At 32.4% G+C, this 27,248-nt stretch overlaps 1 protein-coding gene across 1 annotated transcript in view; it reads right to left on the bottom strand.

Moving 5' to 3' along the window:
• Nucleotides 1-19,565: 19,565 nt before the first annotated feature.
• LOC130443920 (hemicentin-2) overlaps nt 19,566-27,248 on the bottom strand; it is a 182,152-nt gene continuing 174,469 nt past the window's right edge. Inside the window, exon 14 of the mRNA XM_056778818.1 lies at nt 19,566-22,270. Coding sequence (XP_056634796.1) covers nt 22,206-22,270 — 65 coding nt within the window. The 3' untranslated portion in view covers nt 19,566-22,205. The remainder of the gene's footprint in view (nt 22,271-27,248) is intronic.

Genomic DNA, 27,248 nt, shown 5'->3' with positions numbered 1-27,248 from the left:
AACTTTTAGATCATATTTTTGAATTTATTTTAAAAATTCACGCATTTTGTTCAACGGTTCGATAAGTTGTAACAAATATATTAATCAAATTTCAATTCTTCATTAACCATTAACCATTGAATGACATTCCTCATTCTCATATTATCGAAAAAATGAGATGCTAATTAGAAGCATTATCATGATCCCAATTAATATCTCATTCAGTTCACTATGCTTGCTGCTCTTATTCCACCGCTAATAAATTTCACCATTTATTTCACCGAAAGATTACTTCATAATAATTAAAAACGTCGCTAGCCTGTGGTATATTTTTTTAATCCCATTACTTTGAGTAGATTTTCATTTCCCACCTCACAAAATGAAGGTTTATTGAAAACCAAATTAGAAATAGCCAGAGTTGGAAAATTCTATTGAGCTCGCTGTAAAATACGAAGTACGCTTTTTAAAAAAACATCTGTATGCAGTTGTTGCAACGGAAAAGAAAATATTTATCAACTTCCAGTCATCGGCTTTGAAAATGCTAGAGAAACATGGGATTAAACCACAGGTGCGGAAAGGTTGCGCCAGAATTTCGTGAAATGATCTTTTGAGATGAGAGCGTACGCTGAAGTCGGTCTTGAGAGAATTACTCAGAAATGAATTAGATTTGCCACAGTTTTATGTGGAGATTGAATATTGTTTATAACGGGTTATTTTTTGCTGGTATCTATTTGGCAATACGGTTTTTGACAGATCATGTCTTGTGTTATGGTCATACTTGTTCAGTTTGGTCTATAATTCAATCATGAATCGACTTACGAAGGAACAATGCTTGCAAATTATTGAATTGTAATATCAAAATTCATGCTCGGTTGAGAGAGTGCATCGCGCAGTTCTTCCAATTTAAAGGCAGTTTAGTCGCCCTACTGAGGGAACTAATCGGAAGCTTGTGACTAAATTTCGAACCCAGGCTACACTATTGAACAATAAACCACTAACACCATTCGTACAGGACCGAAGAAAGTATTGCGGCTGTATCCGCCAGTGTTACTGATGACCGTGAAATGTCGATTCGCCGCCGTTCGTAGCAATTGGGCCTCTGTTACTCCACTACGTGGAAAATTTTGCGAAAGGATTCGAGTTTAAAACCTTACAAAATACGGCTGGTGTAAGAATTGAAGCCTGACATTTGGTTCCAACAAGATGGTGCCACATACCACACGGCACGCAGTACAATGGCCAAATTGAAAGCCGCCTTTGGTGAACAGTTCATCTCATGTTTGGTCTTCTGGATCGTGTAATTTAACGCTTTTGGACTCTTTCTTCTTTCTTCTTTACAGAGATGAACCAGCAACGATTGACGCACTGGAAGCCAATATTGAAGCATTCGTGAAATACCGGCCGATATGTTGGAGGGTATACCAAAATTGGACCTTGTGCATGGGGTATCCAAAGCGGAGCCACGGCCAACATTTGCATAAAATCATCTTCAAACATTGAATTATACTGATCATTCGATGAATTCCAATGAGGATTTCATTAAATTTTTGAATTTTTCTGTGGTTTTTTTCAAAATCAAATCCTACACCTCTTGAAAAATCACTCATTACAAGCTTATAATTGAAAAATTGATTCTGGATTGGAGCAAATACATTACAAACTACCGGTTTTTGAATAATTATTTCATTACTCAAGATAATTTACATAGAATTAACTACGCCTCTGGTAAGATTCTGCCGGATCTCTAACATTGTTGCCGTTTCCCATTTCATGTAATACAAAGACAAGGCTTTCTTTATTCCACTCCTTGTAAAATGCCAAAAAGATGATTGATTGCTCTTTTTTAATATTCTGACATAAAAAGGTTCGTCTTCCTCTTGTTCTAATTTTTAGAAGTGTGATAAATGTGAATTCTAGGAGCACTATTTTGATTATAACTTATCTCTATTCATGATAATTAATGTTGATTCCTCAAAAAAATAAACTGTATTTATGGCATACCAATAATGAATAATAATAATTTTTCAACAATAATAGTTTTGACTCAATGAGTCATTTTTGATGGTTTTTATTTCATTGTTTGAAAACAATTTTATACCATTACGTCATTTGGATTAGTAGCATTGGAAAAAAATGTAATCACGTCCCGCTACTATTCTTGGTGATTCTTATGTGAAATAATGTCCAAAATCAAAATATAACTGCCATTTTCTGCCATTACCCACCACGTTACGAGTAGCCCCGAACCATTATTTGGTGCTTGCTTTCGTTTTATGCCTGAGGTAAAGCTGTCTTGTCCCAAAAAACAGTACTCCGCCAAAATACTTGCATTCGACTCTTCCGAAAATCTATTCTCCATTTTAGCGATGTTTTAATGGAATCGTTCTCCATGTTCATATGAGACTGCTCCTAAATTTTCAGGGAACAACTCCAGGAGCGAGTGAAGGAAGTGTTCTTTGAGAAACATGTTACATTCCATGGTCTTGTACGCTAATAGCAATTCCTCGACTTGAGCGACATAATCAACTCTTTTGTGGTTACCCAGAGAGTTCTCACACACGTTTTGGAATGCAAGCCAAGCACGTTTTTCTTTTTGATATACGTGTTCAATAAACGTCGAATGTTGTTTAATTTGAAGACCCACAATACCTCCTTCCTTGATTTAAACTCGCTAAGACAATGAAATATAGTTCCCAGAAATTAAAATGCGTCAATTGTATTGTCCATTGCTTTCACAAACTGCTTCATCAAGTTTGATATGCAAAAGGTCGAGGGAAACATTTTTCTATCCAGCGGTGAACTTTTCTCAAAGAGGCCAGTTCCGTACGGTGTAATGTTTGTCTCGGGCTCCGCTGTCCCATTTATGAAGGTGAATCCTGATTGCAGGGCCGTGAGTAAAGCAACAACTTTCAATAGCAAAATTTTGATAGTAAGTAATTCATTTATCTGGGTCACATGGCATCTTTAGCTCTGGTATCAATGAACACTAGGCCGTTGTCTCCCGAAAAAAGTATTTTTAGGTTCGTCTGTCTGATCCTGCAAGAAGATATTTTGAAGCCCCTTTCCAAAAGATTCTACTGTTGAAGTTGTGATTAATGAATTTGAGATTCAGCCTCAGGTAATTCCAAATTCTTGATGAAACCACCTAATTCCGATTGAGTCAGCAGGTGAGATTGCTGAGAAGCTGAATTTGTTTTTTCATTCTAGTTTTCTATATATACTTTTATATAGTTACAATTTTAAAATATAAGCAATACTTTGCTTGAAATGTTATTATATGTGCTTTCAGGTATGGAAACTAAGTAAGGGTTGTCCACCCCAAACAGGGAGTGATGGAGAAAACTGATGTCTTATTTGAATTCAGGTCATTTTTTGTAACAATAGAAAATAGGACCAATTTCACACAATATATTGTCTTGAGTTATAGGTGTAATGGGGATTGAAAACCTTGATATAACTAAAATAATTTTGTTCAAAATTGTTGGCCGAAGTGTACGTTCTAATTATCTGAAAAAAATTTATGCACAGTAAATATTTGTGTACCAGATTACTTGGGGTGTCAGTTTATTATAGTGGTATGCTCCACTTGAGCCGTTGAACGGATTTAACTTGCCCTCCTGCATTGGTAACCTGGGTATTTACTCATGGTGTTCGTTACGAAGTTTTTGAGGTATGGAGTCGTATAAGAAAACAAAATAACGGTTAAAACAATTTTCTTCATTTAAAAAAAAATAGAAATATATTATTTATGTATGAAGAAAAATTATGATAACTTAAAATAGCTGTAAAAGTCAATTACACCAAAAGCGGTTACTAACCACTATATTGGGCACAAATGGCCGCTAAGCGACGTTTTCTCACTCTCGAAATCTAAAGCTTGGCACTTAAGAACAGCAATCCCATGAATATGATAAAAGTAGACCTCAGATGGAGCGTTCCGCTCCGGTCTTCGGCAATTGTTGTAGTTACTATTACTCACCTATTTCTCCAAAGTCATTGACTTATATCGGTTTACATAAGTTACTCCCACTTAAATTCGAACAGACTACCGCAGGCACCTTTAAACGGGCTTAATAGAACGGACGTCTACTCAGCTCCGAATCTTGTCTTCGCTGTAGGCTGCGTGGTGTCTTCAAGAACTACCTTCGCTCTTTGAAATCTTAAGGTTACCGGTATTTCTTTTTTACCAATCCGCTGGAACTGCGCGGATTCCGGTTGGGACTTGGGAAAGTCTACTTACAACGGTATTTCTTGGTGGGGTTCTTACTTCGATGAGGATAACGAACGACTTCCTTTCACGACTTGGTGCCATCTCTTTTATTGCTTCTAGTGTTTCCCTTTCCCTAGCGGTGTGAAAAATGGGGTCGCCTCGACAACGTTTGCTTTAGTTTCGAAGCGTGGAATAAATACAAGCCTTGTAAATAGTAGCTCCCCGGATTACTATATTTCACATTTGACAATCCTATTTTTCCGATAACACCCGGAAAATTACGTTTTTACATTGAAAACTAAAGAAGATATAAATTTATATGTAAAATCGGTAATCTCGTTGCTTTTCCATTTTAGAAATATAGTAACTTTGTTACAAAACCAACTCTGAATTAAAAAAATTCAGAAATGTAAGGTCAATATATTGATATGTTCCATAGTTGGGCAAAATGATGTTGATACGTCACTGACCAAGAGTTCAATCGAAAAAGGTTATGGAGTGTACCTACGGGTATGTAAAAAACGACTTTCCTGAAAACGGTTCTCCGTCTCGGTAACACTAACTATATGGTTTTTTATGTCATCCCTTGACACAGTTTCATCTTTCGGAATATTGTATACTACTTGTATTTCGCGTTCTGAAAAAGAATAAATATGCAAATTTAAGTTCTCTTTTCGCTTTTGTTCGCAATTCTTGGATATAAACTAGCCACAAAGCGGTTGATAAAAATAACATTCCTCATGTAATTTCTCAGAAAAACTTTTCCAATTTGAATTCATAATGTAAAAAGTTGTCGAGGAGGAGTTGCCTTTTAAAAGTCTGTATACTTCCATACATCTATCGAAGCGATATGATCTTCAATAATTTCTGAAACTTTCGAAAGTTTCAAGCAGAATCTGTGAGATCTTAGGTAACCACACTTTAAAGTTGAGACGAACTTTTAAGTAATTAGAAAATAACTAGAAATATTTATATTTGGGAACTCTTAAGTATATATTTGATTCAATTATATTCTGTATTGCAGCAAATTGAGCTTTCTACCGGTGTAAAATGTTCATTTCTAAGGTTATCAAAGCATACTATTTTTAAATCATTTGTCAGTCCAAAAGTATAATTCCTAGGATATCATCGCATTGATTCTCACAACATAAGAAGTACTTACATAGTTCGTCCAATATCAATTGCAGATTATAAAAACTTATATAAAAATCCTTGCCGAGAATTTTGTTTGATGTACCATAGGCGTAGATACCCCATTTTATAGACAGATGCACTTAATTGTAGTCTTACTTGGAACTTGGTTGGTTCAAACAGGATACCTGACGTCAACTAAAGCAAAAACCAAAATAAATTCCAAAGTTTCTTTATAAATATTTCTAGTCAGAATTTTCTGAACTAGACTCATCATTTGATTGAATTTTGATGGGCTGTGAAGAGGGTGATATCACATACCCATATTCTTCTTTGATAACATGCTCATCACAGTTCTTGGCCACTCTCTGGCCACTAGAACTTTCTTTACGAGCTCTACAACCTCTTTACTCAGCTTTCGAGACATTTTGGTAATCCCTTCCTTATATAAACTATAAATTATCCTAGCTCTGTCAACTGACTTCTTTCAGTTTTCCTTTACATGTTTTTCGGTTCTGTGAATGATCCTCAGCAACCCCTTTCGTGACTACTGGATGAATGGAAAATGTATTTACCCTAATTAATTCAGCAATGATCATGATTGCATTATCAGATTGCTGAATATTTTCCATTTCTAAACATGTGTTTGTTTACCTAAATATTTATTATTAAATTCATACCTGTCTTTATTCTTACTACACTGAGCAATTTCCTTGTCTTCATTCGCCCATTCTCTGAAGAACGCCATATTTCTATTTATTCAAAGAAATTAATGAATTGAATAAATCTCACCAACGAAGCCACTGCTTATCGCAGACAGCTTCGGCCAATAGAAATTCATTTATGTTAAAGATTCGATTCGATTGTTAATGGTAAACAGTGGGGATACTGAGTCCACGTGGACTGACGGTTTGTTAGATGTTTACCGAATTTTATACGGGGAGAAAACATTATTTTTTATTTCGTAATTTGGTATGAGTGCCGTGCGATAACTGTCTTCTGTAATTGATATTGGAAGAACTATACTATACCGTTGAGAGCGTCAGTAAGAGAAAAAAATAGAGAAGTTGTATATAGATCCTTCCAAAATATTCCGTCTTATTTCACTACCTGCAGAACGACAATGATGTTGGATATGAAGTGCAAATCATAATTATAAGACTCTTTTCTCCAACTGGATTGTTATCCATCAAAACGAAACTTTGGTTTCACATTTCTTCATTACTCTAATGTTGATACAGTTATTCCAAAAAGTGAAATTGCTCAATGTTTGAATTTTACAGAAAGCGTGGAATAGCTATGTGATAACTATTACAGCCTATGTTAATAATGGAAGGGAACAAGGCCCTACAACTTAAGCTAACAACCGTTAATTGTGTATTACTGTAAGAATAAATTCATGCTTGGCATTATTATTGGCACAATAATTTCAAACAAAGCGAATTTGTTTGAAAAGATGTCCTGACTTGATAGTATTAATCAAGACTAAGACACTAATCGTTCATGAAAATTTTATTTCAATTGATGACATTGCACATCCTCATCTTGCACGCATCAAAACAGAATGTTTAGAGCCTCACGGTATTGGCAGAAAGTAGTAGCTTCGTCACTTACCAGACTTGAATTATCTGGAAAAAGTTTCTACCACAATGTTTCCACTATTGAATATTTCAGAGCTTTGCATAGTTAATAAAAGCTGCCACAAATTTGTTTGGAAAATTGTGATTACTAATTAGATAAGTAATTAGAGAATTATAGGTAGCCGTTGGCCAAAAAGGAGCTGATTGGTCGTCGTCCTATTAAAAAAATAAGCGTTACTTAAACCATGAAGAAAGAAAGACTCCAATGGGACAAACACCACCAACTTATGACTATTACAGACTGGAATTGAATAAGTAGAACAAGTTATTATAAAGTGAGTAAGTCCTAGTGAGTTGATTATCGTGTAGGGAGAGAATTGAGCATTTGCTTGGATCCATATTATCTCATCCAAAGGTATGGGCCTATACAATAAACAAGGTACCTTGAGGCAGGACCAGTTCAAACGAGTTCTGGAACTCGGCTACTGCTACAACTCATAGAATGATTCTCTGATGATTTAGAATACATATTTCTGCAAGATTTGATACGGTGCTACAAAGAAAAAAGTAGAACTGTTTCCCTTATTGAAAAAAATCTTTTTTTTTACCTGACTGGCGAACTGCACTGATATGAATCCCATAAAGAAGTTGTGAGAGGGGTTGGAAAAAATGACAGTGATAGGCCGAACAATACTAACATATGATTATTTCAGACTGGAGTAGAATGACTAGAAGAACTTGTTACGAACTCGTTCACGACATGGACCGTGGAACCGGTTCTGTGTTATACTGGAATTCTAAGCTTTGACGAATTCACGGCGTCTTTTATACGCTTCTTATAAACAACGGCGAGATATGGGTCTATACATTTTGCTAGAGACCATGAAGTAAGACCAATTCAAACTAATACTAGAAACTCAGCTTCTGACACAACTCATAGTGTTGATCATTCCAAATACATCTTTTTGTAAGACTTGACACTGTCTTCGAAGCAACAAGTATAACTGTTTTCCTGGCCGGGGAACTTCTCTTATATAAATCTCAAAGAGAACCTGTGAAACTTACAAAACGAGCTATCGCTTGATCACTATCAAATAACAGTTAACTCTCACCAGAACAGATTTTTTTACTGTCCTTAATAATTTGTACACCTAACGTATTCATAGAAATGACGCATTATATAGATTTCGTTGGTTAAATTTTATAATCAACACAGTACAAGAATCCTATGAATTATTTCTTTGTGATACGTAGAATTGACATCATATTTTCCCGATAACTTGTATAAATGAACAAATAGCTTGTATAAAATCAAGTTTAAGAACAGATCCAAACAAAAGTAATTCTTTATTCGAAGGGGAATTGTATGAGCGAAAGAGAGCGTGAAGAAGATGAAAACATATGACAATTTTTCCGGCAACCAACGCACAATATGTTTGAAATTAAATTCGGCAGATGCTCGCCATGAAAAACGGGCCTCTAAAACCGTCTAATCCAAAAATAAATTCCTACTAAAACGCCAATATTCCCAGCATCTTGTACTTGTATAATTTTTGAGTTGGTTCTGATGCAAATGTCGCTACAAACAAAATTAGCCGCGTACACAAAGTCACTGACTGAGAAAATTTGAATAGCAAAGAGCGACATAACCGAATTAGAATAAAATTAATAAAGAAAAGACCCATTAGATTTAAGAATTTGCATATTAAGAGCTGAACATCCACACCATTAGCGTAACAGGCTTTGTAGAATCCTTATCAAAATTCATATGAGTTTTTTTGAAAAATAACTAAGTATAAGAAGATATGTCCACTAACTTCATAAAATCCATCTATAATATTATATTGCTTGGAACATACCTTGTTTCTATGTGTAAGTAGAATGGTTCCTGGCATGGACATCAAATGATGTCCGTCTCAATTTTGATTAATTGATTAGGTTATAATCTTATATCATGATTTTGGTATTTTGAAAGTGAGTACTTCAGCACTTTGCTCGCGGGTTAGCCTCAAGTAGCTACATACATCTATTGAGAAGCTACATACGCTATTACAGAACGATACGATCTCATCTGTCAACTATTGGGGATAGCGCCGACTACGAAGTGCGTGCCTCAGAGTATCTGACATTTATCGCAAAATCGATGATGATTATGATGAAATCATTATGAGTACAGGAATGTTACGGAAATGGGCAATTGCCTTCAAAGGTGACCAGTGACCACACAAATATACATTGGGAACTAAGTGGTCGACTTGGGTCTGGGTAGCAAAAATGTTGCCTGTGGAGGACGAAATCAAGCGATTTGCCACTTAAAGTTGTTTCAAACGATACATTAACAAGGGGTATACTTTTTCAAGCCATATTGTGACAGGAGAAGGAGAATGGGTAGCTTAAGTTACACCAGAATCAAACTAACAATCAATGTAATGACTGTATTCATAATCCACTAGAAAAGTTAATTTCGAACCAACCATTTCTGCTCAGAAAAACATTCATTAGGTGTTTTATGACTAACGGCTGTTGGTGTGGTTCACGGCAAATCAATAACCAAAACTAAGCAATCCTTTTGGATGGAAATAATTGGACCACCCTCATTATGACTAAGTTAAAACGAACGTATTGCAATGGTTCTCAAGTTAGATAGCATCCTTCTTTGTTGGCGGAATACAAATGCTTTTTCCACGATACGATAAATACCTTGGTGAATTATGAAAAACGCATAGTAAAGTATGATATGACTAAATTATTTTGGAAAAATATATACTTGTTTTTTTTTATTTCTAAACTGTAATTACTTCAAAAATACGCCTATTATGTTTCAAAGGGAAGGTCCACAAACAATTTTTAAGAGCTAAAAATACAAATGATAACGAGCTTGAGAAGATAAATACTGAAGTTCACAAAGGTGAAATATCAGACACAATCATAAATAGAAAAACTAAACATCAAAATCATAGCTCATTAAGTCCAAATAGGTAGGTCATATGGCTGATGAGAAAATGGGGAAGTAGATCAACAATACGATGAAGATACAAGTTAAGATTTGTGAGATCACCGTTAGTTACTTAGTTAGTCGTAGAAACTGGATAGAAAATGTATGTAAATGTATTAGTTCATACGCTTCACAAATATATATTCCTGACATATGTCAGAAATATATCAATGAGTGTTTGTTGACTATTTATTTTATATAAATACAAGTGAAGATTTATTTTCCATGCTACCATGTATACAATGTTGCATCTGTATTTCTAGAGGTACAAAAAAGCCAACAGTAAATTATAGAGAAAAGCTGGGGACATTGAACCAAATAACCAAAATGATGAATCAACCACAGTGGAAGTATTTAATTGAATTTCCAAAAATTACGTTCATATTGATTGAAGAAATTGCTCTTAAATAATATTACCCCAATTTATCGTTCATACATATATATAAATATGTCTCCGCCTCTGGTAACAGCTCTGGATCGTTGTATATTTGATCTCAGAAAAGGATCCTTTCGTAAGGGTTGATTTATGGTAATAACCTCCATGTAAAATAATATGTTTCGTAAAGTGCCTAACAAAGCACTTATTGAATGACAATTATGAATGTATCCAAACTTTAAAGACTAGCATATTATTTTTCATCTTCCAAAGTTGTAACGAGTTGACTTCATACATTAATGTATCACTAATGAACGAGGCTGAGCTTTTGCAAATGATGGAGTGACTCAATTTAGTTAATCATTTGTTAAATATCAATAATTATTTCGAGAAGTTATAGCAGTAAATAGACTTGTCTTGATCTACTTGAATTTGTGAAGTCTGGGAATCTAATAATAATGATTATTTCCATTAGTTTCATTTTAGAACGGATTCTGGGCGGGACTTTCGTGTATTGATAATTCATTCGTTTTACAGCAAATACCAGAGAAACGTTAGGCCAAGAATTTAGCCACTAAACTTGTATTTTTCGATTTTGAAAAGGCTTACAACACGACACCGTTTAAAATGCTGATATATTGAAGACATCTGATCTCACCAATGTCTATGTTCGAGCTATTCAGAACCTATACATAAAGTTAAAAGGTGTAGTCAAGCTAGGAAGTATTACATCGAAACTATGCAGATTATATGCTGAGAAAATTGTACGACGAATATGAGAAATGAGGTTTGAATATGTCAAAAAAGAATATCTGACAGAAGGAAGCACACAAGGATACCCCGAACTACAAATAAGTTGGGTCAGACGATGTATACAATTCAAATACCTAGAAAGAATAATTTCGGAATATGAAACAACAGAAAAAAATATGAGAAAAATTGATCCTTCCAAATAATAAATTCCAGATTATTCGTCATAGTTGACTCATTTCTCTGATCCGAAATTATAGTTTTAATCAATGAAAAACGCTATTTTCAATTATAAGTTTATGTTCTCTCAATGATCATAACCTTCGGTATATTTAATTATCGTTATATCTTTTATTATCATTTCTCGTTACTTATTTCCTCGAAACAAATGAATTCAAACTAATAAACTAAGAAATTCGAGGAAGTCAATCAAGCAACAATATTAAACATGATCTTATAGATGGAAAACGTAAACGTGTTGTTTCAAAACTTGCAAAGACGAATATAACAAAACATTCCCTTTTCTCTGAAATTCAAGCGACAACAAGATGTATTTATTGTAATGAGAATAATGGGAAATTTAAGGAATTGCACGAGAATGCAATGAACTGTTATCTGAATTCATTAGTGTCTTCACAATTCAGTGAATAAGTTTAATGAGTATACGCTCAATAGATCTCGAAGAAAACTAAATTGAGATAATACAGATAAAAAGAGCTAAATTACCGGAAAAATTAGGAAATTTTCGAAATACTATCAAAGAACGGCTACTTGTTCGAAAAGATTAATTGTTCAATTAAGTTGTACCTTTATAAACCCTAAAAGTCACAACGAGGAAATTTTTAGTAACAATCAATAAAAGTTGATAGAAGTAGAAATTTTATTACTACATTTCATATATTTTCATCCCATTTAATAATTAATTTGATTTCAACTAACGCAACTATCGGAAATTATTTTAGCTTATCAGAACTTTGCTTACTCAATATTTATCTAGCGTTGCCTGTCCTTCATAAAATCTTTATTGAGCTCATCGTTGATAACATGTTTCTACGAAATAACCAAACCACGTGAATACATTTCGTTTAGTGAGTTTGGTTTACTTTCACAAATTTTTTGATTATGGCCCCTATCGCGTCAAGTCAATCCTTTGATTTTGTGCGTGAATTATTTTGTCGAACGTCGTGGGTAGCTACTTTTAAATAAACCATCCAGTACCAAACAGTTTTTCTTTTGACTCAAAAATGAAAATATTAATCGAAATTGTGAGATCCTTTCCTGAACTCTATAATTCTACTCATGAATATTATACGAGAGCAAAACTGAAGGATGATTTCAATTAATTTATGATCCTCACTAAACTGTCTTCTGTTTAACCGAAACGCCTCCTTGGAAATATTTTGTGAAATTTCACCAGATAACTTGAATTCTCCGTAACTCTTTTTTGCAAATACTCATTTGTTTTACTTCTTTTTCTTTTTTTGTACCATAATAAATCTTTTGTCATCCTCAGATTCAGACTTCAGATCGAGAAGAAGCTGCTGGCTCACTGTCATCTTGTATGCTAATGGGGGTTTGGGTACAAGTCGTGGGCGTGGGCTGTGTTCAATATGCGTTACTATTAAAAAACGTGGACATGGGCTGGGTCTGGCCCTCGCGTGTACTGTGCGAGGGCTGGGTTCAATTTGCGGCGGGACATACAACCGACTGATCTGTTGTTTGTCAATATTCTGAGATTTAGGCGTCTACGTTAAGGTGGTAGAGGTGAACGTTCAGATTTGTATATTTGTTGATTGGCCCTTTATGGCAAATTTTTCTGATAGTACTCAACCCTGTAGTTTTCGGCAACTGTTAGTTCATTTTAGCAAATGATGGCGGTGAGATTCATGGAAGAGAACGATTAATAACTGTATTTATTTCTATCAAAATTTCAATTCCACTTTAAAATTGTAGCATGAACAGTAAAAGCTAGTTTTGGTACATGAATCGCAACCATCGGAAGTTTTTTTTCAAAAATCTTTTTTAGGATTTGTACTCCTTCATGATGTTATTCAACCGTAAAATAAGATAGGTGGGTAAGTAAATAATTTGACTTAACTTTTACTAACCTCATTATAATAAGTATATTGAATTCAAAATCATCTCACTCCGATGATTTCTTGATTTCTCCTATTATATATATATATATAGGCATTTGAGAGCAGAATCGTCAAAGGTGTCTGTCCATAATCAACTTAAGGTATTGAGTATTGGAGTATAGCAGCCATTTTGCACTCGAAAATGATCGATGAAAAATGAGTGTATGTGCACCGTAGCAACAACGTAAACTGGACACAAGTGAAACACTGAGGAAAATAAGTACTTACCAATGACAATAACATGAAACGGAACAGCAATCTAAGTTAGAAATCTACAGGGCAAGGAAAAAGATATGTCTTTGATGAATGAAATATTATAAGAGCGTTCAATATAAAATGTCAAGAAATAGGGTCACGATTCAAAAAATCTACAAAGAAAATGTTAATAACGACCGAAAGGGACTTCTAGAGGAGAGCATCGGGCAAAAATCCAGAAGGGACAGTGTGGGAAATGACAAAATAAATGAGATAATTGGGTAATGAGATATCGAAATCAATATCATCCAACAGAATACCTAGACAGGTATTATACCAAGCTTACAAGATATCTTTAAAAACTTTCATCCATTGTACTTAATTGAGAAGAATATGGTGGCCATGAAATTTGTCTCTGAGAATATTTAGAGGAATATCACATAATATGGAAGCGAAATCATTTTGAAGAAATTCGCTGACTATCAAGTTATTATCAAAAAAATATGGACCTACTATTTCTGCCCACACATTAACACAAAATCGATGGTGAATCTATCTTTTAATCTTACATTGAGAAATATCATCTGCTCATAAATGTAAATTACGTAAATCAATAAAACCCTCTCGTGTGAAACCAGTAAACACAAAAAATGAAATGACTCCGAAAGTGTATAGAAGTGCAAGGTGCCCATTTCGAACATTCAGTTTTCTGTTTTTATTTGATAAATTGTAGGTAAACCAACTAAAAATTCTTTCATTTCAATTTTTTCCTTATGTAAGTAAAACGAAATTGGACAGTTTACAATTCAAACAGAATTGTTCGAATGTCTCTTGTAAGTATTTTCGATAGATGATTACAATTCATATTTTCTTCACAATGGCTTTTTTCAGAGAATGATATTTTTGGAATGTAGAACGCTCTAAAAATCTAGATATCTCCTAAACCATATATTTCATCGAGTTGAATGAAGAGTACCCTTTTTGATACAATCGAATTAAAATTAATTTTTACTATTTTCAGATTGTACAGGTTGTCTCTGTCATGGTAATATAGAATTCATAATGTTCGAATATAGAATTTAGAAAACATACTTAAATCTGTTCTGATTTCATAACTTTAAATGCCTATAACTCAGAAACGAGAGGTCGTACGAGAAATCGCAGTCTACTCACTCCTGAATTTTTTGCATCAAGTCCCAGAGTACTAACAAAATATTCCTCCAGATTTTTTGAAGTTAACATCTATTCATATTGACTAGTCTAAAAAAAATACATATCGTGAATTTAACATATATGTTTATCACAAAAAACACCGCCAATAGAAAAGAATCAATGAAATTTTGAAAATCGAGAAATACAATCATCGAACTTCCACAAATACTCAAATTGAATTTATTTTTCAGTTCAATAATATATATTATAATTTTTTCTAAATTGACTGTGGAAATGATCTACTGTTTAATCGTGTCGATTGTCAATATTTCTGTTAGATATGTTCACTAATTCCATGTACCACTCATGAAGAACATTGAATTTTCACAGTGAAACTAATTGCAGTAAAATTGAAAATATAACACAACATTACTTACTGAGAATATACGCAATGAATGTTTCTTTTGAACTTTTTCTAATGATAATAATTCCCCTATCTACTTTTGTACATGACATCCGTTGATATTGTTATAAATATTTCCGCACTTAATAAAATTGGTGCAAGTAAATTCTTTTGAAATCATACAATACAATTTCCAACCCTCTTACTTAGAAAATTCAAAGTAGGAGTGTTCAGAAACAGGATGAAAGCTTGGCAAATGAAATTTATGTACATGTATTATGTAAATTTTGCCGAGCTTAAAACACGAAAAAGCTAACAAGAATTTTGTGGAATACTAATATTACATCCCTGAATGAGCAACAAATCATGACGATAATATTTGGAAGAGAGATCGTGTCGCCTTAAAATGTTCGAAATAAAAAATATATAATAGCTCAACTTCCAAATAAGTTTTGTAATATCTTAGTTATTGTTTGCAGTGTATTTAATGTCATCTCGTGGATATAATAACGTGAGACCATGTAATCATATTTTTTATATTGGAACTTGCACAAAAAACCAATTTTTGTTTCAGTGGTGTATAAACCTTGCGCTTCTTAATATATTTTATTTTTGTGAAATTAAAAAGTTGGTGGAGGAGTTTAATCCCTCTACTTTGTATTTGATTCCACTGCACATATGTGATTAGCAAGGAAACCCAAATTAGTCCAGGCGCTAGATGGAGTTGAGTATGCTAAATGTGAGTTTCTCAATAATAGAAAGCTGGGCTAGTCAGTAGAAAAGAATTTGTAGCCCGGTTTATATTTGTGTATCTAAGTAATGATATTCAAGTATTTTGCAATCGAGTGTTTTATCAGTGTGTCATTCAAATAAAAACTAAGACACTGTCACTACAAGTAATAAATGCGAAGAATCGAAAACTGAACGGATTGTCTTGTTTGTTTTGTGATGAAATGAGTGATTTGGTAAAAAATCCCAAACCAGAAACGTTTTTCAGTATTAGAAAAATAACATACCGCAGAAAAAATGATATTAGTAATACAGAATTTACTGCACCGCTATTATATTAGTAAACAGAAAATAAGGCATCGAAAATTAGCATTACTAAAGCAGAAAAATGCTCTCTACGGAAGCAAATGTTTCAGGTGTTTGTGAATTAAAGCTTTATACAAATCAGAAATGTTTATTATGTGGTAAATATACAAAAAACAAGATCAAAATTTTTATCGTTCTGAAATTTCGGGATAGGGCTTGTCTCTTGTAAGAAATTGTATATTGATTTTATTCAGAATAAAGAGGATTCATAATTATAATTTTTTCTGTTATGATATGTTCAAATATGCTTTTTTATATTGAATAATTTCTATTTTTGTCTATAACTATTGTTGTTATATTTAGGTTTCCTGTTCATTTTCCACTTGACTAACTGTAAGTATCTCTAATCATATGAATCAATTGGGTATTCTCACTAAAATAATTGGTATAATGATACCGAAACATGTGTTCAGTCCATTTACTTGATGTCCAAGGACATAATAAATAAAAAAAAATAATAATAAACTATACACCGAATGCGGTCCTCACATTTTGCACACTCAACTCCATCCAGCGCCCGGTCTAAATATGCAGACAGACATAATTTGCATATTACATGTATTTTTTCATATATTTGCATATATTCTCAGTAAATATCATAAATGAACAAATTTTGAAAGATTTAAAGCTTTGGCAGGCATTCAAACACAACATTTTTGTTAATCTGCTTTTCTGAAGCAATTACTTTTATTGTAGCTCTCAAGAAACTGTTCGCAAAGCTGGTAGAGAAAAATCTACGAGCTCTTCTACTATAAAATTCAAAAAAGGGGTGGACCAATTTGAGTAGGCTTTTATTTATTTGGTGCTTTTGAAGATTTTTGCTTTGTAGTGTGGATTTTATAACTTTTATTATGCTTAAGTCAGACCCGTGTCAGTATGAATCAAGCCATACCAAGAACTACGTATGGATTTGGAAAAGTGTATCATTTGGTGTCCATTAAATTAGTGAGTTTATTTGTTGTATTCAATAGTATTCAATACAAAGGGTGATGCGAGATTGGACGGTTACAAAAATTACAAAAACAAGTGAGAAACCAACAAGTTCTTACTTGGCAACTTACACAATGATTTAATAGACAAATGTACATTGTGTTCCAGCCTTGATTTTTTTCAATTTCAAAAAATAGCAGATATAAACTGAATAAGAATCATATTGGCGCTTTTAATTAAATTCATATTTATACGGAATTTGTATTTATACAGTTGCTTGTCAATCTCATATTACAATTTTTGTTTTTTTTTTCTATTGAAGATACCATGCAATGATGTCATTAAAGATTCCTTTGTTAAAGCTACTTAATTAGAAATTCACGTCTTTTCTATTGGAAATTCAATGTACAAGGTGAATCAATACTACGATGAATCGACGTTAGCTCCTCATAATCGTTGGTAAGTTGAGCCAGAGACAGACCAGAATGTTTTGGGAATAAATAAATATTATCTATGCAATAGCGTAATGATTTTTTGAGCAAGAATAGTAGCTAGTAGTTCTCTTCAACACTTTATTATAATAGGAGCACACTTTGCAGGATTCCAAATTCCAATTTATAGTTCTTAACTATATTCTTATAATCATCTTCTAAGCTCAATTCAAGTAACGAGTAGATTTTCATTTTCTCATTATCAATATGAGTCTTAACCAGTCCCTATTTTACATAGCAAAAGAATCATTTCCTCATTCAGAGGTCTTATTTCACAGCAATGAAAAATATTGGATTCGACCCTTTGCGGGCGAGAATCATAAAAAATCTGCCACAAGTTTTATAACAGATACGACCAATAATTCAGGGGAACTTTTTCGCGTATATTGGCTCCAATAATACCCTAATAAAGTAAGCCGAATGCATGAAAATCGCTTGGATAAAATATACTTTATGGAAAGTAATACGACCGTTATATTTTCCGATTTCTCCCTGTGGGCTTTCAAAATCCTTGTCTTAATTAAAATTTATTTTGTTTATTTATCCGTTTAGACCGCATTAATAAAAAGCTGAGGCCGAAATTCCCATATTTTTCGTTTGCGTTATTAACCAACAATTATTTTCAACAATAAATCGCTTGCAATGGGAAAAGCATTCATTTAATGAAATTTGATACTGAGGAAAATTTGGAGCTCTAGCACATGTTGAAGTATGCGGTTATAAAACGAATTGATCACTTTTATTTTAGTAATTATGACAAAAATAACTATTAGATAAGCATCGGTATATTAAAGCCAATGAGCTCTTTCCAGACAAATAAATTATAATTAGTATAAAAACGATCAGAAAAAAGGTCTAAATAATGTTAAATTTTTGGGATATGGCAAGACTGATATGAATATGTTAAATATGACATTGCTATCATAAACTTTGACACTTTTAATGATGAACGTATCAAAACACAACGAACATGACTTTCGACGTGGATCAAACCCTCAACAGTTTTCTGATCAACTCGCTTCGACTTTTGGTGATTAACCACCATCTCGATCCAGCATGTTTCGTTGTTTTCTGTATTCAATCATGGTCTCACTTCGCTTCAGGATGAATTTCCTGAAGCTCGTCCAAAATTGGCTGTTGTGCCAGATCACATCTATGCTGTACGTCATGTGACATACCGTGAGATTGAGGCATACTTATGAATTAGTTCCACTCGCATACATTCCATATTGGATGAACGTTTGGCTGTTAAAGATATTTGGTAACGTTGTATATCGCAAAATTCAACAATCCCCGAAAAAAGCCTAGTGTTTATTGGTGTGAAGAAATTCAATTGTTGTGAGGCGAATGGGACTTTCTAGACGAGCCAAATCCAACAAAAGTTGTCGCGGACGAAGCATTTCTAAGCAGTTGGTCGCCTAATTTTTCGGAATTACTGGTCATATCATCATCTTTCCGTTAAAGCACCGTTTAACGGTCATTTCTAAATAGTACACTAGCAGTTATTTGCCAGAAGTGTTCGAGAAAATCAAGGAAATCAAACGCAGAAGACGAATTATTCTCCACCATGACAATGCGAGCTTTCACACATCAGTTTGAACAAAACGTTTTTGAATAGTCAATACATCGAATTAATGGATCACTTGCCATCCCGCTATCACCTGCCATTCCCACAGACCAAAAATAAATGTTGAAGTCAAGGAAAAAGGAGAAAAATGCCTCGAAAAATGGTCCAACCGCATGCAAAAGTGTAATGATCTCGTTGAAGAATATTTCGAGAACCAATAAAACCATATCCAATAATAAATATTTTATAAATTTTTTATTTGTCCATCTCAACCCTTGTATGACTATAGGTGTCCATCACTATCCTTCATTACAAGTTCAAACTTGCTTTTCATTCCTCATCTGTTAATATTGCACGTCAGTTCTTATAGAAATGTTATCTCAAATTAATGGTAATATCTTGTCCCCATTCGTTGATTACTTTTCTAACATTCTCTTAATCCATTTTTCTTACTTATCAGTGACTGATGCTGAAAATACTGAAAAATAGTGTTTCCTTTGAGCTTATTGGCAAGAATTTTAGAATTTTCGCGACCAGAATAATATAGGCATGGTTAAAATAAGAACAGAATAATTCACATAAAATTTATTTTATTATAAAATTACCTGAGATAAAAACTACAAGATCTACATCTTAAAACTGACTTATTGTAGTAATATGAGATATATACATCAATTAGCATCTATCATAAAAATAAATACATGTCATTCATACTATCAAATCATTTTAAAAATATATTTACACTAGTACAGATATAATAGTGAGACTGAAATATTATTGTTAATCAAAATCACTTCACATATTATAGTAAATATTAGTAGGTCACTAGTTTAGACGTACTGGAGTGATATCCTACAGGATACAAATACTAGGAATCAATTAATTAAGTGGTTTCTAGTGATTTTTATTATTCCACATCTAGTTATATATCTATTGGTGAAGGATGTTTGACTGAAAATCGAGAACAATTTATGAATGTTTATTACAAGAGGATGTCTTGTACAAAATATCACCAATACTGTTTTCTAGTGTAAAACATTGAATTCAAGGGTAATATTTTTCAAAGGAAATATCAAAAATTGAGTTTACTACGTTAAGATTATTGAAAATGTTGATTTTCAACTCTTAATCAATATTTAAGTGATGTACACTTGAATTATTGATCTGAAAATATCAAATACATATATGAAGTTTTCTTAAAATATTTTGAATATTCTTTTTTCACGGATCATGGCTCAGTAGACACTTCAATTTTAACTAAAACGTTCAAGTCTAAGTGATTTTTTATGGACCTTCTACTCCATTAGAATAATTCAATGAAACCCTAGTGTCGTTTCTGAAACGTCCTCTATATTCTTTCTACATTCTACAACTTTGAAGTCATTGATATAATAATATTGGGAATACGCATCTATTGACAGCAAAATGCAGTCGTATGAAAATATTAACATTAACATTAACAAATCAATTTCTTTAAATACCTGAACGTTATAGTTAAAATAGAAGTGTCTACTGACCAGAATACTTAAATAAATAAATACTCGTATTAATAATATTTGAAGAAAAACTTAACAAGTAAATGGCATGCTACAAGTTTGAACTTTCCTTCATACGCATAAAACTATTACTTCCAATTTCTTCATTGTCATATGTGTAGCTTAGAAAAAGATTCCTAAACTGAAACCACGTCATTCTGAATTGTGGACTTAATTAAATTCTCTGAGTGGACAACTGACAACAACTTCCTGAAACCAAATACGAATTGTGTAGTTTTTATTACTTTATTGGCTGAAACCTGGGTATTTGATATTATACCAAACTGCAGAAGTTCACGCATAGATTATTCGGACGCTTATTTGTGTCCAGCTCAAAAGATGATAATAACCAATCTAATACAGACTTGATAATATATCTGTTTTATTTTTAGCATTAACGATGTCAAAGTTGTTATGAATAAAAGAATACGTTGAATGATAGATGGAATTGGATCAAAATTAAACCGGAAATTGGTTTTAAATATCAACACTGTGATTAAGTATTTTGTTGTACCAGATTTTTTCTATCACCTCTAATTAACGAGGTAACCAAAGAAATTAATGAGGTTGAAAAATGACTCGAGCTCTATTTTCCGTGGTTTTACTGGATAGTATATTATTGAGGTTTGTGTGGAATTTCTTCATTTTATAGCTTGATATCAACATAATAAACTAAAACATCAACAAGTCGACGTAGCTATTTACATAACTTCATGTTTTTGTTATATTAGTGGAAAATATACTGCAAAAGTAAATGGAGAAACTCTTTCTCGCGTTGAGAAAATAGCTTATTTTGCCTTCTCAGAGTTCACTCCAAGATTATGAATAATTTTGAGACTGGCATTTCCCATGTGAAATATGTATGAAACATTTACAACAGTGGGCAATTGGAACAGGAAATGCCTCTAACATAATGTATCAATAGTTTGGAGACACGAATGGAAACGATAGACTTAATGCACATTCTATGTTCTAGATTCTGCTAGATGATATATGATTGCTTTATGAAGCTCTAAGAATTAAAATCAGTTTGATGGCAGCGAATTTAAAGAATATTTAGCAAGTTATTTTAATGAGGGTCACGTAAAAGGCCCGAGCCTAAGCTGTCTGCTAATATACTCGCATGAAGATTAGAAGGAAACTATTAATTTTATCCAGTTAAAGATGAGATTTGCTGAATGTAGCATATCTTAAGAGACATATAGGACAAAAAATAAGAGATTTTTCGTATTTGTCACTCAATAAAATTTGCCAGGAATAGCTGGCTTACAAATTTTGTATTATGGGACTTTCAACGGATACAAATATTTCTAAAATTAGAACCAAATACCTTAATAGCTTCATATCGTGAACTTTTGATATTTTATGGAAAATTAAGAACATATACTGACATCCATGAAAATACTGAGTTGTAATGAGTGCACTTGAATTATTTTCATTTTAAATACTTGTTACTTGCAGCTGTTGAATACTGAAGTTGATATCTCAAAACTTTGAATAATATATAACATTTTGAAATCAATTATAACACGTGAGTAATGCCCAAAGGATCTTTCATAGTTTGTGAATGTTTTTAAAGTGACTTTACATACTATGTTCAGAAATATTAATATTTGCAATTGTTAAAATTAATTCGCTAGTAATGGCACATCCAATGGAACTAAGGAAATATTCGTTTTCAAAATGTTCCTAATTCTAAGCTTTGTTGTGACGTTGTAACTGGTGAGAGGATCAAATCTGGACCTGAAACAAAAGTAAGAGACATTAAATTTAATGAGATGACATAGCTGATTATTGACGTGAAGACAACGTGCGGATATCGGAATTTGAACGAAATCCGGTTGATATATTTTCTGATTTTTTATCAAAAGATATGAAAGTGAATTATTACAAAAAACAAAATTGTTAACATACCAATAAAGGCGTGGAGGTGTCTCATAGTAGACAAACATAAAAGATTTATTTTATAAAGGGCATCACTTATTTTATCACATAAAAGGAATTCAGATACGTAGTATAGTTGTGCTCTCAAAGCGCGTTTGAGTCGAAACAAATACAATCTGCTTTTTGGTTACCTATGATACTTTGAATAATATGAAGTTAGAGCTGCTCACGTTAGATTTTCATCATATACTTTGGGATTGTAGAGTTATGTACGATCAACATGACCCAACACATTGTGAAGCATAAGAAATATATAACAAATCCGATTTATAAATAAAGCTGTGGAATATTTAATATGGACGTATCATATTTAGCTTTGAATTATTCACAGTGCTATTCTTCATTCAATTATTTATACGTATATAAAATTTTTATAAAAGGTCTCTCTTGGAGAAAAAATTTCTCCCATAATGATTACCTTAAAGGAAGTAACTCAATTTCATTCCCTCATTCCTTTAGAATTCTAATAATTAATAATATGAATAAAATGTATCTTGATGATTGGAAAATTTTATTTTGTTTGAGTTGACCTTCATATTCTATTCGCGATTTTGATTTCCAAGAGAATATCTATCTAGTTTTAACCCAGTTCACTGGAGTTGTCTAGATGTTTTATTTGCATAATTTTCATCAAATAATCTCATTATATTAGAATCAATTTTATGAGGTTTCCAAATGTACATACTCTGACAATCACAAGCTGAAATGTTGTTTTCCTTTTCCGTTCATCACATAATTGATTCCATTTTATATTCTTTGGTCTAGGAAGTTTTCTGGCAGAAACGTTTTTTGACAAGCATCTTCAACTAAAGAAGTCACAGGCAAGAAGACTATCAAAAATCATGAACCTGGTCCTCTCTAATCGAGTAACTTTCATCAGCAAGTCATGTCAAACATGAAATGATAAGAAAATAACTAAAGGAAGAAAGATTAAGAAATATTACTAAATAGCACAAAGATATTTAAAAAAACATTATATAAGCTGGCGTTGTTACCCAATACTAGGTGAGATAATAGTAAGAAATACTCACATGGAAACGAACTAGAAATGAATATATGATAATAAACACTGAACTCTCATGTCATTAGAATCAACGCTGACATTAAAGAGCTTGATTAAAAAAGATGAAATGGCAGAGATCTTAAGGTGGATTCCTTGTTACACAAAGGAAACGAGAAGTTCAAACTAACGTCTATTTACCCTTTCATCTTTTGAGAAAACGTAAAAAAATGTGAGAGGATCTCAGAAGAGGAGGAAAACAGAAATAAAACTATTAGAGGGGAGCCATCTCTGCATGTATCACTACCAAAATTCCGTTCGGAGTATTGATTCTGCTGGATACAATTTTGTTTAGATATTAGCAAATAGAAGCACTAATGGATTAAGAAATACTTCCCAGTATAGAATTAGCAGTCTGCAGACTCATTAGGAAAGAAAAAAAATATGATTTACCTATTCTAGTATTTCCCACTATAAAAATCAGGTTTAAGAAATGTTTCGGATAATTGTGGAAGCGAGAATCTAGCCTCGGCACAGATATTGCACCTTATCAGAGCTCGGCTACTATAGACTTTGATATTTTTATGTTTCTTTAATATTATAACTTTGGTGCAACCTCTAATCATACATATGTTCAATGTTTTTGCCTCACAAGCTGATGAGCCTAACTTTGTTTTGTCAGGCAACAATAAACACTACCTCAAATAATTTTGAACAATACATAATATAATATCAAAGTAATTTTTCATTTTCGACAGAAACAGTTCATCATTTTCTAAACCAACATTAGAACTTGCTTTTTTTGAAGACTCCGCAGCGATTTAATTTTCTAGTTTCCAAGTCTCTGGTTTCTGGTCGTTACTGTGTATATCCATAAAAATATTGTACGAAGCAGTAACTCAGATGATGAAATAATATCAAAATAATTTTTGTACTGGTATAATCTGTTCATATATGGCCTTCAACTCCACAAAAGTGGAAAAAGATCTTGTATTAAGAGAAATCGGTTAATCTTATCATCATTTTCTCTCCGCATCGACATTTTCCAGCTTACCACTGTTTGCTGAAAATTTATTGCTTTTTCTCCCTTTCCGCTTCGGGCAACATCAAAAAAGCGATTTAGATTAATGGAAACAACGCATTTAATGTTCGAAAATATCAAATCAGTTATGAATATTTGATAATACTAGAATTAAAATTTGAGTTTATTCTCAGAATTATGAATTTTGGACTGCACTCTCTTATCTATTGGTAATTGATATAATCATATACGGACAACTCTCATGAAATCTCGAAATTAATTATGAGTGAAATGATAAAAAGTATTCAAATTAATTCATCTTTAGTTGCTCTGAAATTTGTACTTTTTGTCGAACTAGAAGTGAAAAATATTGTGGTCCCCACAATAAATGAGTATTGACGATTTAAATGTGAGGGAATGATGACTGAGGTCTGACAATGGTGATTATAATCATTTTCAATGAATTCATATTATTTATTTTCTAAATATATTTGAAATTCGATAAAGTTATAATAACTTTATATGTATATATATAAATTATGAAATAAGTCAGAATGTTAATTGAAGACTCAATAAGTAAAGATGAACAAAAATCTCCTCACTTTTATTAAAAATGAGGAAATGATGGTTAGGGAATGACAAAACAAATCAAAACCTAAAATCAATCTCGCAACATAACCTTTCGTTACCAGCTAGCTTTTCGCTACGCTTTCTACCTCTAAAAACGTACTTAACTTTCTTAACTTACTAAATCAAATTTGTTATCTTTGAAAAATCACAATTACTCTAGTCAATTCGGCATTCCCAACGAATAACCGTACTACCAACTGTCAAAAATTAATGCAAGTATTATTAAAGTCCTAAAAATATACCTACTTATCGACTGTTGGTAATGCTAGGGAATGATTATTTTTCATGAGACAAATAATGAGTTAACATTAGACAATTATTTAATGACTTATGATCCTAAATTGAGGGAAATTTTGAAAGTTTGTTGTATTGACAAAAGACAAATCACAGTTCCAAACAGATTTTTCGAAAACTTCAGACAATATTCCTATCTGGGTATTGGGAAATATTGAGGGAATGATTTTCAGAGTACTATATATTTTTTATTGTCCACAAATGCCCGTACAATCCCAAAGTTATTACCAACATTTTTAGACTTGGCGATGTTCGTTCCAAAAAAAAAACATATTAAGTCGGTTAGGTTTATTCTTAAAACTGACCAGGACGGGGGTTTCAAGATTTCATGAAAATAACCCGTACAATGATAATCATTGTAAAAAATGTGTTTAATGTAAAACAGCAATATTGTAGTATACCACATAAAATTCGAAATTCACAATGCACGAAACATGAGTTTGTTGGAAAAAAAGTATTTTCTCAATATAAAATTAGGTAATTGAAAAGTGACAATACACAACAAAATGTCTGACTGAAAATCACACAAGAATTTAACAATAAACATCCAAATTGTGAGCCCACAAAATATTTAGTATTAGCAATAAACTCACAAAGTCGTTATTGACAATCTTTTTGATATGATGTCGATATGGTGACCATTTTCAGCAAAAAATTTTGGTAGTGTGAAGGTATAGTTCCCATTTACCTTACGAAACTCAACAAGCTCTAAGCTGAGCCAATAAGTTTTTAAATCAACTGTGTTTTGTAATCACACCATTAAGTCCACGAGGATAAGGAAAATAAAATGGATATCCATGAATCTGTTTCCATAATTTGAACTATGGTGACCATAATTATATACGTTATAAGTAAGTGGGGTGAGTGATGTTTAGACCTCGTAATTCTTAAAAAAATCTAGACAAATTACCACCATATTTATCATTTTATACACTTGTCAGAAACAAAGACAGCTTAATAGCTAACATTCAACATATTACTGATTGTTACCGCTTTCGACAGGTAGAAACACAATATGAGTGAGTTTTTCAGCTAATAATAAGATAATGATAGTTCCTTCGCAACTTGGTCATCATCAGGATCTATATTTCAAATAATTCTCAAACGCCAATTTTAAGAAGATACACGCCAAAAATTCCATTTTCAATGCATGTAAATTTTTTCATTCATATTTTTCAGTCGAGCCACTTCAGTTTATAAAAATATTATTTCACAAGGTTGCTTCGAATACAATTTCTTAATCACGTCCTTATTAAATCTTTTTTATTTTTAATATTAAACCTCATGTGGCCAAAGCCAAAAGCTGATATGATTAATTTTACAAAAAATCATGATGACATTTGTGAACAATTTAATTGAATTTGAAATTTTTTTATGAAATGATGTGAATATATCCTGTGTCCTATGGGAATAAAATTGATTAATTCACATAATATGATTAATATTTCACTAATTTGCAATTGATTCATACGAAATTCCATGTCAATAGATTATTAAACAGTTAATTAATGGAAACTAACAGATTGAGTTGTATAAAATATTTCTAATCTACTTTGAGTCATTTTTTTGATTTAAATTGAAAATTTTTAACATATGTATTGTAGTGGGTGTTAACCTGGAAGATCATAAAAAGCCAATATGAACTATGTTGAACCCACGCGAGGACAAAATTGATAGAAACCAAAATTACGTTCATAATATTGTTAAACATTTAGTTCAGGAATTCCTGTAAACAAACAATATGTATTTAAACAATGCTTGAATTATCCACTACTAGTCTCAGATAATTGAAAACAAACTCCATGAAAAGAAAAGATATATAGATAGTTATT

This window comes from Diorhabda sublineata, chromosome 5, assembly GCF_026230105.1.
Source record: "Diorhabda sublineata isolate icDioSubl1.1 chromosome 5, icDioSubl1.1, whole genome shotgun sequence".
Classification (NCBI taxonomy): Eukaryota; Metazoa; Arthropoda; class Insecta; order Coleoptera; family Chrysomelidae; genus Diorhabda; species Diorhabda sublineata.
Note: the sequence above shows the minus strand (reverse complement) of the source record. Positions and strands in the feature narration are given on the sequence as shown.